Source organism: Brachycentrus maculatus, unplaced genomic scaffold (assembly GCF_059751285.1).
Source record: "Brachycentrus maculatus isolate JH-2025_06_01 unplaced genomic scaffold, ASM5975128v1 h1tg001045l, whole genome shotgun sequence".
NCBI classification, from domain to species: Eukaryota; Metazoa; Arthropoda; class Insecta; order Trichoptera; family Brachycentridae; genus Brachycentrus; species Brachycentrus maculatus.
Window position 1 is genome coordinate 56829 of NW_028281754.1, and position 19108 is coordinate 75936.

The 19108-nt window shown below is 36.1% G+C and overlaps 1 protein-coding gene across 1 annotated transcript in view; it reads right to left on the reverse strand.

The window, feature by feature from the left end:
• Positions 1–234: 234 nt before the first annotated feature.
• Positions 235–19108, reverse strand: part of LOC148299622 (uncharacterized) — a 97227-nt gene continuing 78353 nt past the window's right edge. Inside the window, exons 21-29 of the mRNA XM_088275879.1 lie at positions 17037–17166; positions 15047–15212; positions 14286–14401; positions 12075–12177; positions 6565–6688; positions 4495–4730; positions 3179–3305; positions 1691–1784; positions 235–874 (exon numbers count right to left, since the gene is read on the reverse strand). Coding sequence (XP_088132005.1) covers positions 748–874; positions 1691–1784; positions 3179–3305; positions 4495–4730; positions 6565–6688; positions 12075–12177; positions 14286–14401; positions 15047–15212; positions 17037–17166 — 1223 coding nt within the window. The 3' untranslated portion in view covers positions 235–747. The remainder of the gene's footprint in view (positions 875–1690; positions 1785–3178; positions 3306–4494; positions 4731–6564; positions 6689–12074; positions 12178–14285; positions 14402–15046; positions 15213–17036; positions 17167–19108) is intronic.

Below are 19108 nucleotides of genomic sequence, written 5' to 3' on the forward strand. Positions count from 1 at the left end.
TTAACTTAACTTCAATTTCTAATTTCTTAAATAAATGTTTGACTTAGTAAATACCACTATTTCTTAAAATCTACTGTGACACTTGTTTCGATGCATTCCGCATCATTTTCAAACACCGTGTTTGAATACGGTGTTTAAAAATGATGCGGAATGCATCGAAACACGTGTCAAAGCAGATTTTAAGAAATAGTGGTATTTACTAAGTAAAACATTAATTCAAAGTGGATAGATTTTACTACAAAGTGACTGCCGAATCAATTAATGAAATTCAATTTCCAAGTTAAACTCGTGTCCCATCAGGAAGTATTAAATGTAGAATCAGTGAAAAAATATACCTCTCACAAGTCTGATGATATTGGTAACTACAAAACTCAGTCACCGCCTCAAATAAAATAAAAGTGGAAAATCTATAAGTTTTTGTTTTATTATATTGTATACAGTATTGTATTATGTGTTGTAATCTGATCATGTTGTGAACCAGGCAATCGCAATGGATCTACCTCAAAAGATATCTAGAGGAAGACCAAAGAATTCATGGATGCTGCAGACAGAAAACATTATTCGAAGGCATGGCCTAGGTGAGGTTGCCCATGAAAGAAGGACCTACAACCTGAGAATGAGGAGAGCTGACTCCAACAGTCTACAAAGCCGATAAGTTGGGATGTAAAAATGAGAAGATTGTGTGTATTCTGTATGATGAGTGGTAGTTTGTGGGTGGAGGATGGTGTGTATAAGGGGGTGAGTGTACTAGACAAAGCCATTGACAAAGCAGATCTTGTAGTAGCCTTGGCTGCTCACGTGGGGCTGCTGGCGGCGCGGAGAGTACGGCCGATCCGGACTGTCGGAGGACGCTCTCCTTCGCACCAGGCCCATACTAGAAAGGGAGAGATAGAAGCAACTTGCTTTAGTTCCTGCAAAAGTGTTGATTCAACCTTTTTATTCAGGGGTAAACTTTCTTCTTAAAAACACAACTAAACTATCCACGTCTTTGCAAACATTCTTCATCTCTTGTACCTTCTTATACATACCCACCGATTATTCAGACTCTTGATCTGACGACGCCTAAGTATTCAAAACACTTGATTATTTCAAGATTTTTTTATTCAATTACATTTGTCTCATAATTTTGTTTTATTGTTCTTTCTTTACTCATCGTTCCACATGTCCAAACCATCTCAACATATCATTCTTAATTTTATTGATAATGCTTATCTCTGCCTTGAAGTCTGGGCCTTTACGGGGCTGACAACCGTCATAGGCTGGTTTAAGTTACAGGAGTTATTTTCATATTATTTTTTGACATCTCATCAAAGATGAAGAAGAATATGGAAGTCTGGGAAAAATAACTCCTGTAATTGGAGATAATCCAGATTTTGAGAAAAAGTATTTGGACACACTCAAAATGTTGTAATTCATTCCTTATATCACCATTCCAACATCTATCATACATGGTTTTACTGCACATTTGCTTTAGATATTGACTGCGTTCAGTCTACTTACATCCTTTTTTTTGCCAACTCCATGTTTAACTTCCATACTCAGTTAGTTAGAACCAGGACTAATGCTTATTTAGCTTTTGGAAAAAGGTTTTCATTTGCTTTGACTGATTTCAGCACATTATTTATTATTCTCATGTGTTCAATAGGATTTTGATAATGAAATTACAGTCTGTGTTCTGACTAATACTCACAGTCTAGCAGTAGGGCGTACCCTCCGGGCCCCGCGCCGGCCTCCTCGGGCTTCTAGCAGTGCCAGGCGCTCCATCGCTGTCACCTTCACCACGTCTGGAACAAAACGCAACCATACATAGAAATATATATAAATATAAATATGTAAACTATATCTGAAAAGATAGAAAAAGTATTGTATTGTACAATGGTTTGTACAATACAGCATTATCGATAAAATTAAGAAAGGTGTGTTGAGATGGTTTGGACATGTAGAATGAATGAGTGAGAAAAGAACGGTAAAATAAATTTATGAGGCGAATGTAGTTGGAAAAAGGAGCAGAGGAAGACCGAGAAAAACATGGCACGATCAGGTATGCCAAATACTTGAAAGTGGTCAGGTTAGGGATCGTAACAATCGGCGGGTATGTATCAGGAGATGCATGAACGTGGAAGAGGCGAAGAATGTTTGCAACGACAGAGTGGTGTGGCATTCTATTCTCTCTGCCTACCCCTGTGAGAAAACGGCTTGATGGTTAGTTAGTTAGTTAGTTTTATGTACAATGGTATAATATAATAGAGTAAAAGACCAAAGAATCCATGGATGCTACAGAAAAATGATTTGATTTGAAGGCATGGCCTATCATCTAACGTTGACAGAAGGACCTACAACCTGAGGACGAGGAGAGCTGACCCCAACAGTCTACAACGACGATAAGTTGGGATGGATCCAGGAAGTCTTCTTCTTTATAATAATATATAAAGGTTCACTCCAACCAAAACACATCAAAGTTTCAGAAGTTAAAAATAATAAGTTAATTTTTAAATAAAAATAAACTATTATATAAGACTCAAAATACTCTTGTTGCTTTGTAAAATAAAGAAACGCTGTTTATCAAGTCTTTCTCAAAACCAGCGAGGAATCAAGGAATCGGGGTAAATTACACCAAATGTGGTAAAATGATTTTTTTTTAGGTAAAAAGGAAATTTTTCTAGTTTGCTATTTAGTTTTGCTAGTTTTGAGTCAAAACTGACGTAATGTTGCCATCTTGTTTATCCTCCGTCGCACTCTGTTTTATTGGTCTGAAGGACCTTCAACCTAAGAACAAATACAGTTGACCTCAACAAGGATAGGTAGAGGAAAGGCAATTGAGATGGTAAGCGACATAGGACGCAGAGAACCTGGACATATTGTGAACCAGACAATCGTCATGGATCTTCCTCGAAAGACATTTAGAGGAACACCAAAGAATTCATGGATGCTGCAGAAAGATCACATGATTCGAAGGCATGGCCTAGGTGACGTTGACGTCCATGATAGAAGGACCTACAACCTGAGGACGAGGAGAGCTGATCTCAACAGTTTAAAAAGATGATAAGTTAGGGTGGAATTAAAAAGAAGCACTCTGTCTTATTTTTAAAGTTCTCGGAACACTTTTTAGGTTAAAAAATCGAAGGCACACATTTCTTTACATGTTTCAAAGATAGGAAGGTAGGTTTGGTATATTTACCTTGTTGAGCAGACACAGAACTGTGTGAAGTAATAGTGTGGGCGCGGCGGGGCGCGCGGGGGGACTGGCTCAGGGGCTGTAGAGACATGGGGCGCCGCACCCACCCGCAGCGGCCGCTCGCCTGATCCTGTAGCAACAACTCCCAACTTTCAACTTTTCATCGCACATTTGATAACAGTTAACAAACTAAACACAATCCCACATCAGTGATGTAGATTGCATTGCAATGCAATACTAAATTGCTTTCAGGTGGGGACTGACGAGAGCATTTCGTCGTAACGTAACATTCTTCGGATGGAGCACTCGGAACGCTGTACTGACTATACGAATGCTCGTATCGTAACGTGTTACGTAATGACAAAATGACTCCGGTCGATCCCCACCTTTTTAAGAGTGGTCTGTCAGGAAGTCTGGATGCTTCTGTATTAGATCTAGGAGTGCAGTTGGACAACTTCCAATATATCGTAGTCATACAGAAGAAAGTGACCAAGTGCATTTTTTACAAAATCGTGATCATTGACTATTTGATATCTTACTAGCTTAATACTGCTATGAAAAAAATCCCAAAGGATTTTAAACTTGGAAGTATAAGATATAGACTTGTAAAAAATTGCTAACTGCATTGATGTTTATTTTCTTGCCAAGCAAAAGTGACTTAAATGGTCCTCCTGAATATTTTGTTTTGTTAGTTGGTCACTTTCTCCTGTACGACTACAATATATCCCTGATGATTCCATTTTTTTGAATTTTAATGAAAAATATTTGCTTTTTTATCATATACAAAAAATACGTCAATTTTATACTATTTATGTTTGCCTAAGGGGATCATTATTAGAAATAGGTATCAAATTGTGGTAGAGTGGGTTTGAACCGAGAAACCAATCGGCCAATATATCAGATTGAATTGAACATTTTTAATTTGTTGCCGACGGATGTTACAGGTCAAAATAAAATATGGAACAAAGGCAAAATAAAGGAATGGGTAAATGATCAAGAGTTTATTTTATGAAAATTGTAAAATGTTTATATTCTTAATTTTTCTCTCTTTTTTTTTTATGTATATTACGTTAAAATCGTAAAAAAAATGTATCAAAAAGAATTCCACCGACAAGACACACAACGTGGCTTGGTGGATCTCTGCAAAAAAAGGTTCTAAATATGTAAAAATTGTGATTTAAATAAATGTATACAAATAAATAAAAAAAATAAAAATTTAAATTAGTTGGCCCTGGTAGGCCAGTATATCAGACTGAATTGACAATTTACCCATAGTTGGTCCTGCTCGGCCAGTATATATGATTGAATTGACAATTTACCCATAGTTGGTCCTGCTCGGCCAGTATGTCCCTTCCCTCCTGAAGGGCCAGGCGCATCTCCATGCGCGGGCTGAGGCGGCCCGGGGGCGCGGCCCCAGCAGGCGCGCAGGCGCCCCCAGCAGCCCCCGGGGGGCCTGGGGGCGCGGCCCCGCCCGCCAGTGTCTCCTCGCTGGCTGTCGAGCCGCAGGTGCTGCCCGCGTCGGCGTCCGACGCGCCCCATGGCGAACTGCTTGATACTGGACAGTGGAAAATCAATTGGAATTCATTAAAATCTATTGAAAGTTTGGCTTTGTAGCTAAAACACGTTGTGTGTGGCGTAGACGCCAGGCGCCTACATTTATGTAACATTACTCAGGCACAGAATACGCGCTAGGCGCTTATTGCTATCAACCCGTTTAATAAATAGCTATTTTTTATAATATTCATTAGTTGCCTAATTTCTGTTTGGAAATGTTAATTAGAATTCTGTTTGACTATTATTTACAAGAATTTATAGCATATATGTAGGTATTTAATTTCCTCAATTGATTCAGCAGTCACTTTGTGGTAAAATCCATCCATTTTTAATTTTTAGTTTTACTTAGTAAATACCACTATTCCTTTGAACATGTCGCTCACTCCTTTCAAGAACGTCATAAATCAAAAATCGTCAATTTTTAGTTGTGCATGTTTTCGGAATGCCTAGAAAATGTACTATATCCCAGTAAAAGAATCTTATTTTTAACTTAATATTTACCCGCTACAGGGCAGAAAGTGTTGTTTTTGCATTTTGAAGAAAAGGTATTGTTTAATTATTATTTTTAAATAAACTAAATATTTTTCAAATGGAGAAAAATCCCTCAGGTTATGCTTAAAAACATATGTTGCACAGTAAGAAGTTCAATAAGTGGCTTGATATTTATTTTTAATACATTGTGTTATATTTTTAAACTTAAAAAACGTTCTCCTGAAAAATCGAGTTTTTTGATTTATGACGTTCTTGAAAGGAGTGAGCGATATGTCACAGTAGATTTTAAGCAATAGTGGTATTAACTAAGTAAAACTTAAATTAAAAATGTGTAGGTATTTAGTTTACATATCATAATAATGATAGCGGATGTGTATAGTTAACAATAAATAAATAAGATTGATTCTTCGTATTCTTCATCTTTCTACAGATCCTGGAGATCTGTGTGTGGTGCCGTCTGTTCCTTTAGGAATTTCTTTTATTAATATTTATTAGTTGCCTAAGAAAATTCTCCTTGCCTATTATGTACAAAGATTAAAAGAAAATTCAGTTTCTTAATCTTAAAAATGATGATTGAAGAAAACACTTTTTTACCACTTGAGTTTTATTATAGACTACATGTTTCAGAAGTTAAACTTCCATCATTCAGGTCTGTATAATAACAGTTATTATACAGACCTGAATGATGGAAGTTTAACTTCTGAAACATGTAGTCTATAATAAAACTCGAGCGGTAAAAAACAAGTGTTTTCTTCAATCATTGTTTCATGTCTTACCACAAAGTTAATGCCGAAACAATAAATAAAATACTTAAAAATGATTGTGAACGTGCAATATAGAGTAAATAAATAAATAATAAGGTTCATCCTTAAAAACAATACAAGAGATACAATAAATTCAATATCTTCTATCAATCAAAATTTTTTAAATAGTTTATTTATTTGTCTTGTCATATTTTCTAAATACCACTAAATCTGATCTTTATGTCCTATGCCTCATAATTTTTTATCAACTGCATACCTTCTTTCGCACATTCTGTTTCCAATTTAAATCTTTCTTTTTCAAACATTGAACGTATCCACGCTAAATGAGGGAGATCCTGTGATGACGTCTCTTTAAATTCACAAATAGAGTTTTATCTAATATGGAAGAGTTATTCTCAAAATGACTCGTAAGAATTTGGCAGAAGAAAAAAATCAAATGGCCTAAAAGTGTCTTATATGAAAGTATACTCTAACAGTCTTGACTGATGTATGCTAGATGCGTTGGCTAACTGGGTTAGCAGAGGTCGGCTTTTAGCGCATTTGATGGTTAAATATAAGAGTTGGCATAAGTGCACTTACGCAGAGGTGATGCGTGTTCGGGCGGCCCGTTTGTTGGAGTACGCTCCGGGTCCTCGGTCCCCTCCCCGGGCCCCTCTCCGGGGCGCCCTCCGCCGTCAGCAGCACCGCCACCCGCGCTGCTTTCCTGCCGCCAAACACCAGACACCACACCACACCCGGCATCCGCTCCGTTACTACACCTCTAGTCTAGTGCACACACTGCTAGGCGCACTGCGGCTAGTAGGACACCCGCACACTCTACCAGGCATACACCACACCCAGCATCTCTGTTACCACACCTCTAGTCTAGACTAGAGGTGTGGTACTAGTGCTGCACACACACCCCTGCACACACTAGTGCTGCACACACACACACCCCTGTACACACACCTCTAGAGGGACACCCGCACACTCTACCAGACGCCACACCACACCCGGCATCCGCTCCGTTACTACACCTCTAGTCTAGTGCACACACTGCTAGGCGCACTGCGGCTAGTAGGACACCCGCACACTCTACCAGGCATACACCACACCCAGCATCTCTGTTACCACACCTCTAGTCTAGACTAGAGGTGTGGTACTAGTGCTGCACACACACCCCTGCACACACTAGTGCTGCACACACACACACCCCTGTACACACACCTCTAGAGGGACACCCGCACACTCTACCAGACACTACACCACACCCGGCATCTGCTCCATTACTACACCTCTAGTCTAGTGCTGCATACACCGCCAGGCTAGTGGGACACCCGCACATTCTACCAGGCACAGACCACATCCGCTCTGTTACTACACCTCTAGTCTAGTGCTGCACACACATTAATCAGCCGCAGTATGCCAGAAACCACACTACATACAATTTTCCGCTTTTTCAAGACATTTATTCAACTAACGATGGTTGAGTAAAGACAGGTTAAATTGATGATTCTGTTCTTCTTAGGCAAACATTCTTCATCTTTAGCACATTTGTTCATCTCTTCGTACATACCTGAGACCATCCACTATCAAGTATTTGAAACACTTGATTATGCAAGCCTCCGTTGGTCTCTCTCAGCTTCTATTTCCTACTATATATTCTTTTGTATCTTTGTTTTACCATTCTTTTCTCACTCATTCATCTCAAATATCCAAAGCACCTCAAATCACCATTCTTCATCACACCTTGCATTCTTTTCCCATTTCACCATTTGAATATCAATATAACTTCATTTTACTTTTATTGACTTTCATCATTCTTTCTCCTACTCCATACTTCACTCTCATACATTAGGGTGGTATTAGGACTCCTTTTTGGATTACAAGTTTAGCTTTATTCGCAGCATTCTCTACGTTCCTGGCATTCATTTTCCTTTCTATATATGTAATGCTGCATCACATCACGCCACACCCACACCACATCATACTACACCACAACACACCACGCATGCACTTTGTGATACCTTTTAATGCACCCTTAAATTTCATTTCAAGGTCACATCCATAGACAACATTGAACATATATTTCTATTTCGACATATGGAATTATGATAAGGGTAGCATTTTTTGGTCTCAGTGCAGCATGAAACCCATTTCATACAATATTCAGTAAGTCATGCATTACTAATGGTCAAGTCAAACAGATTGTCCAATGGCCAATATCTGATATAGAAGATGATAAAAAATAATATGGATTAGATGTACCAAAACTTTTTGAATCGATTGACCCATTTTTTTCATTGAATTTTTGTAATTTTCAAAAGCCAAATAAGAGTCAACGGCCGTTAGGCTAGTTTTGATTATTCATTTCTTGTCCACATTTTTCCTAACCCTCTTTCAAGTTACTAACGTGTATCCGTATTCAAAAATTCTGTTAATATTTGTTTGACCTTGTATCGAAAATACCTTAAACAAAGAGTATTAAAAATTTGACTTGACCATCAGTAATGTTTAGAAATTAATTATATGATGAATTATTGAAATCGCCCACGGTCAAAACTTATTTTGTTAGTTGGAAGATATTGTATATATATGTATGTAAAGACTTTGAAGCAATTTGTATTTACAATATTTCATTAGTCATAACACAAAAGGTTACAGATAATATTCCAGTGTTTTGTTTTTTACAATTCACATACAATATTTTCAAATTTATATAAGGAATAATGCCAATAGCATTTTTCTGGGATATTATGCGATGTATTTTGACACTGTTTCGGGCATTTAGGGACAGAATTAAAAACCAAGATATTATTAAGGAAAAGGTCGACGAGGTGTGGGCAGAAGGCAGAACTCCTGGCTCCGGAATATAAGAGATTGGTCGGGGATAAGGACTGCCGAGGCGCTGTTTAGAGCTGCCCGAGACAAGGACAATTACTCTCAAGTGATAGTCAACGTCAGCGAGATCTGACATGATACCCACAGAAGAAAAAGAAGAATGTGTGGCTGAGCAAAGGATAATAATTGTCCTTTTTATAATCACTATCCCATATCTTCAATTATTGAAATGATCAAGAAAGATTCTTTGAGGTGGTTTGGACATGATTTTAATTACTACTATATGAGGCATAATCACCCAGAAAAATGCTTTCAGTATTATAAACAACTGTGAACATCTAAGAAATTCAAGGATTTTTCTTTTTATTCTTATGTTAGAGGTTACAACAACATACAACAGATATCTACTCTGTTCGATAATGCAAGGTTAGGTTGGGTCCTAAGCTAACCTAACATTTCATTAGGTTAGGTTAGATAATTTAAGGCTAGTTTTAGGCATTACTTAACAATACATTACATTTGGTTAGATGTAAGATTAGTTTAAGCCCTTGCCTAACCTTGCATTCGGTTATATTAGACAGTTTAAAGTTAGGTTAGGTTGGATAATGTAAGGTTAGGTTAATGTGTTATCAAATCATCATTGCAGTTAGCCCTTTTGTTATTACACCAGTCAAAGGGATTGTAGTCATGTATTTGGGACATATCTAATGTGAAACGCTATTATTTTTTTCAGCTTGTGTCTTTTTGAAATGAAAATATGTTCAGAATTTTGCGTTTATAAAATTTAATAAAATTTATCCGTTATTCCTTTAAGAAAGTTCTATGGAAACCATATATGGTTAGGTTAAACTAGAGAAATTAAATGAAATACGAAATAAAAACGAAATGTTTTGATGTTATATGACACTTTACAGGACAAATAAACTCCGGCTGGGCACAAAATTTTATATTATAAGACACTTTCCAGAACAAATCAACCCTGATTGGGCACAAAATGTTGTATTATACGACACTTTACAGGACAAATCAACCCTGATTGGGCATGAAATATTCTATTATACGACACTTTACAAGACACTTCAATCCCGATTGGGAACAAAATTTTATATTTACAAGACAAAACACCTTACAAGACAAATCAAACCCGGTTGGGTATGAATTGTTATAAAACGCTTTATAGGAAAAATTAACCCGGATCGGGCAAGCAATGTTCTTTTATACGACACTTTACAGGACAAATCAAGCCCGATTGGGCACAAAATGTTCTATTATACGACACTTTAGACAAATCAACCCCGATTAGGTATAAAATGGTGTTTTATACAACACTTGACAGGACAAATCAACCCTGTTTGGGCACGAAATGTTCTATTATAAGACACTTAAAAGTACGTAGCACAATTCTAAACATATTTTGACTTTTAAACACAGAAAACACGGATGTGCTGATGCAATATATATGATTTGTATGGGATTTTAAACAATAAGTGTGCATTTGGACCTTCGACCCCGGTCTGTAGGCTAGGTATGTATACTTTGGAGTCCATTCATGGCAAGTATCCATCATGCAATATCCAATATCTACGGTCAAACACCCTAAATCCATTTATCGTTCAATGATATTATGTTGTACATTCTACATATTCATACGTACATTACGTTTCATCAAAATCTGTCCACTAAAACAAAAATGCCTCCTTTAAATATGAAAAAAACTACATCATGATTTTTTTCAAAGCGGTTCATTTTGCAGAAGTGATGAAGAACTAATGATGTATTTATCGATGAAGTTTTTATTATTATTGTATTTAAAATTATGTGCATTTGAGAGACAGAGTACCAAAGCAAGAAATTTCGATTTCACAGAGACTATTACAAGTATGATTTGAAATAATAATTCAAATGTATGGTGACAAGGTGATCTGTCTAACGCTTAAGTGAAAATACCTATACAGGTGTTTAAAAAAATTTGTGCCAGGTAAAAAAACATGTTTTTTAAGAAGCGTCTTCTACCCCAATGGCAGCCCCATCTGTTAAAAGCGATAGTAAGACACATACCACTAAATATTACTAATAGCTGAGAGCGTCTTGGCAGCTGCTAAAACAGCAGCGCCATATGTTAAAAGTAACAGCAAGACACGCAATACTATACATTACTTAAAGTGGACAGCGTGTTTCTTGGCAGCTGCTAAAATATAATATACAGGTGTTTATTTAAATCTATGACAGGTATAAAACACACTTTTTTCCAAACATTGCTTTTAGATCTCAATGGTAGTGCCATCTAGTGAAAGTTAACAGAAAGGCACGAAACACTTAACGTTATTAATGGCGGACAGCGCGTTTCTTGGCAATCAGTGGGGTTTTGTTTTTCTATGTAAAAACCTTTCTTTTGACATATTATAAAAACATTTATTTGGATTTTTGTTTCCTTTAGCCATAAAAATGTTTTATTTTAATCTGTGTTGGAAACAGGAGGGATAATCTAGTGTGGGCCAATCAAGAACTGCTCAGCGTTTGCTCATTGCTGGGAGGTAACCACGTAAAACTCCTCAGGAGGAGCCGGACTGTTGACTATCATCAACAGACCTTACGTTCCACTAGAAGATTGTTTGGCATTTTGTGACCTAGCTTGGTTTATGGTAAAGTGTTTTTTCACTCTTATATTCATGTAATATTATCCTGGACTGGCACCTGAAGCGTAGGACCGATCACCATGCTTTCATACCTTATGCAGTGCCCTATGCACCATTGGGTGCGGATATAGCTCAGTAGCAGTAGTTCATATGTATGTTTTAAATTGGCAAATAGTCTGTGTGGCCTTGTAATAATAATCAGCCTTATAAGTGTGTTTCACTCTTATATTTATGTAATATTATCCTGGACTGGTACCTGAAGCGTAGGACCGATCACCATGCTTTCATACCTTATTGCAGTGCCCTTTGCACTATTGGGTGCGGATATAGCTCAGCAGTAGTAGTTCATATGTATGTATTAAATTGGCAAATAGTCTGTGTGGCCTTGTAATGATAATCAGCCTTATAGGTGTGTTTTATTTGAAAGATGGAAGAAACGACAAATGTTTTATCTCAAGTTTAGACACCTATATATTGGTATGTCATCCCAAAGGTGGATATATGGATAATCCAGTGTCTGATATGAATAAATAATTACATATTCTTGATATTCTGCCTCTCTGTTGGCCATGAAGCAGTGAATGTAGGTTAGAGGTCAGTGTCTGTGATGTTTGTTTCGAAGCTCAATCTTACCTGTTTATCTGTTGGACTAGGGGTGACTTCTGATTCAGCACCCACGCTGCTAGTGGAAGAGCTGTCTGATCCCTCCTCTTCTAGAAGCGGTTCCAGTCTTCTCCTGCGAGTCAGAAATGGAGACGCCATTGTAAACAGACCAGAATCAAGAAATCATGGGTGTAAACTTTGGAAGAGACCCTAATTAATGATAATTATCCTAAAAACAAATATGATTGTTTTTTTTCTCAACATAGATAAAGAAAAATATGGAAGTCTGGGATTTACAAACCTTACAGCCTCTTAACCCTTTCCAGTCCAATGTCGAATGACATTCAACATTTATTTCTTCATCAGTTTAGTGTTAAAATACAAGAAAACATTTGAAGAAAGAATTTGAGTAGTGTGGTTGTCAATAATGGGTAGAATTGGTGAATGTTACACGTGTGTAAAGTGATCACTTAAACCAGCCTATGACGGTCGTAAGCCCCGTAAATGCCCAGACTTCCATATTCTTCTTCATCTTTGATGAGATGTCAAAAAATAATATGAAAATAACTCCTGTAATTGGAGATAATCCAGATTTTGTGAACAAGTATTTGGACACACTCAAAATGTTGTAAATAAATTATCTGGTCAAATTATAAGCTTAATAATAAAAATGAAAATGGTATTTTCTGGCGTTTCTCATGTGTGTGATTATAATCCAGGATTCGGATCTCACATACTAATATAAGAGTTTCTGCTTAGTAAAAAGCTTCTTTACATCTCACCAATAGATGTCTCTAGTGAAGTTTTAGTGATTCATGAACAAGGTTTCTAAATTGGTTCATATATATAGAACTTCCAAGAATTTGAGTAGTGTGGTTGTCAATAATGGGTAGAATTGGTGAATGTTACACGTGTGTAAAGTGATCACTTAAACCAGCCTATGACGGTCGTAAGCCCCGTAAATGCCCAGACTTCCATATTTTTCTTCATCTTTGATGAGATGTCAAAAAATAACAAGAAAACATATTTTTTTCTCACACGTATTTAGTGTAAAATGTGATAATAACAGACAAGATTGTGTACATTCAAAATAAAAATATTTTTTTAACACAAGTGTGGTTTTATTTAAAAAAAACTTGGATGTATTGTTTAACCCTGTAATGCTGTAAATCTATTGTGAACCTGGTGGAATTTAAATTTTTTTTTTATGGACCGGAAAGAGTTAAAGGCTGGTTGAGTGATCACTTTACATACTTGCAACATTCACCATTCTACTCATGATTGATTACCGCACAATTCAAATTTTTGGATCTCCTACGTACATGATTAACATCCTGACACTGTGAGTTCACAAGAGGCACCTATGGTTGGACTAGGAATTTGAGATGTCAAAAAATATCAAAAATAAATCCTAAGGAGAGAAACCCAGATGTATGAACAATTATTTGGACAAACTCAAAATGTTACTAATAATTAGCATATCCGGAAGTATGGACGTAAATGAACGTCAGTGCGAATTTTCCTTAAAGGAGTATCGACGTTAATGAACGTCAAAGTCCGTCTGTCAGTTGGTGTGATGTAACTTGTAAAGCAATGACATCTGTGGATATTTGTGTGTAATTTTGTCATAATTGAAAAATATTTCGAATAGGTATTTCATTTAAAAAAAAATTCTAACATAATTTTTATCTTCATAATAAATCAATTTAAAGAAAAAAAAAATCGTGTAAAAAGAACCCACTCTCCAAAGAAAGTCGGACATCAATTTTTATACTCCCGGAAAGGTTAAGGTGATATGAATCTTGATTAAAGTAACGCCTTACTAACTAAAACTAACGCAGACTTTCATATTCTTCTTCATCTATATTGAGAAGTCAAATTTTTTTAAGCCCTTATCCGCACCCCAATGGTGCATAGGGCACTGCATTATATAAACGCAGTGTTAGCTTGATCGTTAACACATGAAAGAAAGGTGATCAGCCCTCCGCTTCAGGTATATAATATATTAGGTATATGTCCAGGGAATATTGAATAAATATTAGAGTGAAAAAATCACTTATATTTATTTGACCCCCCCTGGGAATCGAACTAGGGACCTCCAAAATGGTGACCATCACACTATGGAGGTGGACTAAAACTAACTCAGACTTCCATATTCTTCTTCATTATTAAAATATATCTAAAACTATCTTGATAATAGAATACCACACAATTCTGTCTTTGCAAACATTCTTCACGTACCTTGGTAAAAGTGGTCTCAATGATGGTCCAGCTATGGGCGGAGTCATCAGGAGCTCATCCATCATCAGCTCTGTGTCGTCATCTCCCGGACAGGATGATGACGACTTTGTTGGAGACTGAAAACATGTAGAGACTTACTCAAGGGTTAGAAGAAGAAGAAAATAGGTACAAATCTATTTTTTATGTAATGGGAATATGAAAGTAAGCCAAATGCGCTAGCAAAGATTTATTCTGACATGGGTAATCCCCACGTGACATCACCAACGCTGATATGGCCCACCATGAGTTTATCTCAATATGGAAATGGCCCAATGTGACTAAATCTCAATACGGAAATGACTCGATGTGAATAAAATATATCTCAGCATGGAAGCCCAATATTAATACATCTCAACATGTACAATATGAGAATATCTCAGTTTGAACATTCCAGGGACATTGCCCAATGCGAGTTTATCTCAACATGGAAATGGGTCCATATGAGTACTTCTCAAAATAATAATGGCCCAATATGAGTATATCTCAACATGGCAATGGCCTGATATTGGTATAACTCAACAATGGAAATGTTCAAATATGAGTATATTTCAATATGGCCCAATGTGAATATATGTATCTCAACATGAAAATGGGTCAATTATGAGTATATCTCGACATAGGAATTGCCCAATATGAGTATATCCAAACACGGAAATGGCCAAATATGAGTACATCCAAACATGGAAATGGCCCAACATAAGCATGTTTCATGCCTTACTTACAGACAGAGTGGCGTGGTCCGAGTCAGGGAATGCGTGGTCGCTCAAGTCCCCTGAGGAGGGGGTCCCCCAAGCTTCTTCTCCTGAGGCTCCCGACCCCTCCCCGCCCGACCCCTCAGGACCACTCACGGACCCCCGGACTGCTCTCCATTCACCAGTTCCGAGGTATCTAGACAAAAAATAATTTAAAATTAATATAAAAATCATGACCTTATAATTTAAATGATCCTAGGATTCTATTATTTATTGATTTGGCATTGACTTTGTAGAATGACATGTTGGTAATTAAAAAAAAAAAAACCCTTGTGTAATACCACTTATTGAGTTTTATTTCATTACACACGACTAGTTTTGAAAACTATAGTTGTTTTCATCGACAGTTTACAGGGAGAGTCATTTATTTATTTAAACTTCATGTACAGAAAATAAATAAGTACATTGGCGGGCTTATTGCTAAAAAGCAATATCTTCCAACCAACCAAAAACAGACTAGTGATATTGATCAAAATGTTTGATACGATATATAGCTGTTTGCAATCAGAGGGTAGATAGTACTTGAAGATTAAAAAAACATCAATTACAAATTAACATTTAAAAAAAACATAAATTACAAAAGATGATAATAAGGAGGGCAAAGAAAAAGGGAGATTAACCTCTAAGCTGCTCGATTTCGAGTGTCAAACTATCCGTCCCGTGCTGGATTATTTTACATTACAATATTTTTGACAAAAAAATAATATTTTTGCCTATTTTTTGTAGTGAAACTTTCGGATATCCATCATAGATGTTCACAGTACACAATGCACTTTACTTATTATGTTTTTATTATTTCACAAAAATATTAACATTTACGGACTCGCGGCCTAAAGTATGGCGGCTGTATAGAAGACGCGGCTGTCGTATCTGCGGAGCACGAGCCGACCGGAAGTATTCACGATAAAGTTGACACTAAATTAAAATAATTTTGATATTTTATGACAATAAATCAAAGAGAACTAATTTATCCATGCCTCGAACCAAATTTAATTGCAAAAAATTATCCATAGGTGTTGATATAAGTACGTAAAGTTGAAAAACGACTATGCATGCGATTTGCAGTCAGCGGTATTTCTATAAAAAACAACAATAGATGCGATCCGCAGCTTACGGGTTAAGGAAGGAGGTAGATGGAAAAACAAAGGGAGGAGGTATGATGGACAGTTAGGATGCTAATGATAGATAGTAATGTCTCAGACGTTTCTTAAAAGTTATTAGAGAAGGTGCATTTTTTACAAGGTGAGGTAATTCATTCCATAGTCTGGTTTATTTACAAATGTTTTACTAATCACCTCAAGTAGAAGGTATCAAACGTTTTGACCAATATCATTAGTCTGTTTTTGGTTGGTTTGAAGATATTGCTTCTTGGCAAAAGCCCGCCAATGTACATTTTTCTTTTCTGTACTAAATAAATACAATTATATTTGAAAAATATTGTAGACACCTAATAATTATGGCCATTTAAATAAAAAGCGATTTCATAAATTTCAACATACATTTAAGGAAAATCTCAAAACAAAAATGATAAATCGTTCTTTCGTTCTTCTTTGAACCCTTATCCGCACCCAATGGTGCATAAGGCACTGCATTATATAAACACAGTGTTATCTTAATCATTAACACACGAAGGAAAGGTGATCAGCCCTCTGCAATATTGAATAGATATTAGAGTGAAAAAAACACTTTTATTTATTCGATCCTCCTGGGAATCAAACCCGGGACCTCCAGAATGATAGCTGACCATTACACTACGGAGGCGGCTCTTTCGTTTCTAGGTTAAAAAATTAGTAGACTTAAAATACTCTTCATAATAAGAGCTCAATCTCTTTTTTGGAGAGGCACAGCGAATCTAAAACTAAAAGTATGCCATATATATAAATGTTAAGAAAATGTATTATGTTGTACTTTAAAATGTAAGTATATTAAATAAAATAATAAAATAAAATCTTTCTATCACCTTTCCAGAAATGATGCACCGGTAGAAGCTGCTCCCGACTCTGCCAGACTGTTGAGCAGCGCCATCTTCTCGGCCACGTAGCTCCCGGCCCGAGAGGTCCAGCTCAGGAGGCCTTGGGAAGCCTCCACATCTGCGCATCACAACATGCCTTCATGTTAATTGACATAAGAAGAGAAAACTGACTATTTCCATAGTAGACTAATATGTTATTCAAAAGGTTATAAGATCCTATGTCATGGTTTGTGAAAAAATAGTGAATATTTCTGTGGTCAACCTCTTCAAAAAAAGCCACCCTTTTTTCCCCTATTATGTTTTTTTAATCATATTTTGAAATATAATAAATCAGTATTATACATAAATAAACTATTGTTTATATATTATATTAGGAACGAAAAAATAAACAAAGGAAAAATGGATATATCGTAGTAGTACAGGAGAAAGCGACCAAGTGCATTTGTTTACAAAAACGTGATCATTGACTATTTGATATCTTGATTATCTTGATATTTGACTATCAAACTGCTCTTCTTCTTCTCCGTCTTAATCCTCATTGCTGAGGGCTGTGACCCTTGCAGAAGCAATGACTCTTCTCCAGTTATCCCTTGACTGCGCTGCACGTAGCGCTCCAACCACTGAGGTGCCTGCTGCTGCCTTAATTTGATCGGTCCATCGTGTGGGGGATCTTCCTCTCCCTCTCTTTCCAAACTGCATTGATGTTTATTTTCTTGCCAAACAAAAGTTAATTAAATGGCCCTGCTGTACTTTTTATATTTTGTTAGTTGGTCACTTTCTCCTGTACGACTACGATATCTAGACTGGTGGGGGAATGACCCGAGCTGGATTCGGGCAGATCGCTGTGTCAGCAAAATACCTACCCAAATTATATTCGGGCAAATCACACAAGGGGTTAATGTAAATGTATGGCATATGAATATACGTGTATAACCTGTATAGGTTGTGAATTGTGAAATGACAGTGACTATTTAAGGCCAAACTTGCATTTATAAAACTCAGTTGGCTTTCGGCAACGCATAGAATCGGACGTCGGATCATGCCCAGTATTTTTTTTAGAATGCATATTGGATTTTTTTGTTTTTAGAATATGTATTGAAAAAATAATTTAAAATATTTTTTATAACTCCTTACCTTTCACTCTTTACCTCTTGTGTTTTTAAAACCATAAGTTTATTTTGAAGAAAAATCTATTTTCATATTATTTTTTGACATCTCATCAAGGAATGAAGAAGAATATGGAAGTCAGGGAATATGGAAGAGGGCATTAATGGGGCTGACGACCGTCATAGGCTGGTATAAGTGATCACTTTACACACATGTAACAATCACCAATTCTACCCATTATTGACAACCACACTACTCAAATTCTTGGAAGTTCTAAATATATGAACCAATTTTGAAACATTGTTTTTGAATCACTATAACATCACTAGAGACATTTATTGATGAGTTGATAAGAAGCTTCTTATTGAGCAGAAACTTTTTTTTTAGTATGTGAGGTCCGAATCCTGGAGTATAATCACACACATCTTATAATCTTTGATGATATGTCAAAAAATAATATGAAAATAACTCCTGTAATTGGAGATAATCCAGATTTTTTAAAAAGTATTATATACAAACTGTGTTAAAAAATAAATAAAAATAACTTTAAATTTAAACCAGAGTTTAATGAAAATTAAGTTGCTTTTTAACAAATTAAGTTGCCTTAATGTTAGTGTCTAGTGTATTTATATAGTTTGTTAAATAACAGTCAATATTTACAATAAACGTCTAATAAACGCACATAGTTTACGATATAACAGTACATATTTATAGTAAACATCTATTATACTGTGAAATAACATTGAATGTTTACATTAAACGTATACAGTTTGTGAAATAACAGTCAATGTTTACAGTAAACGTCTAATAAACGCAAATAGTTTATGATATAACAGTACATATTTACAGTAAACGTCTAGTAAACGTCAGTAAACGTATAAAGTTTGTGAAATAACAGTGAAAATTTACAACTGAAATCTAATATACATTTAGTTTTGTAATTTAACAGTGTA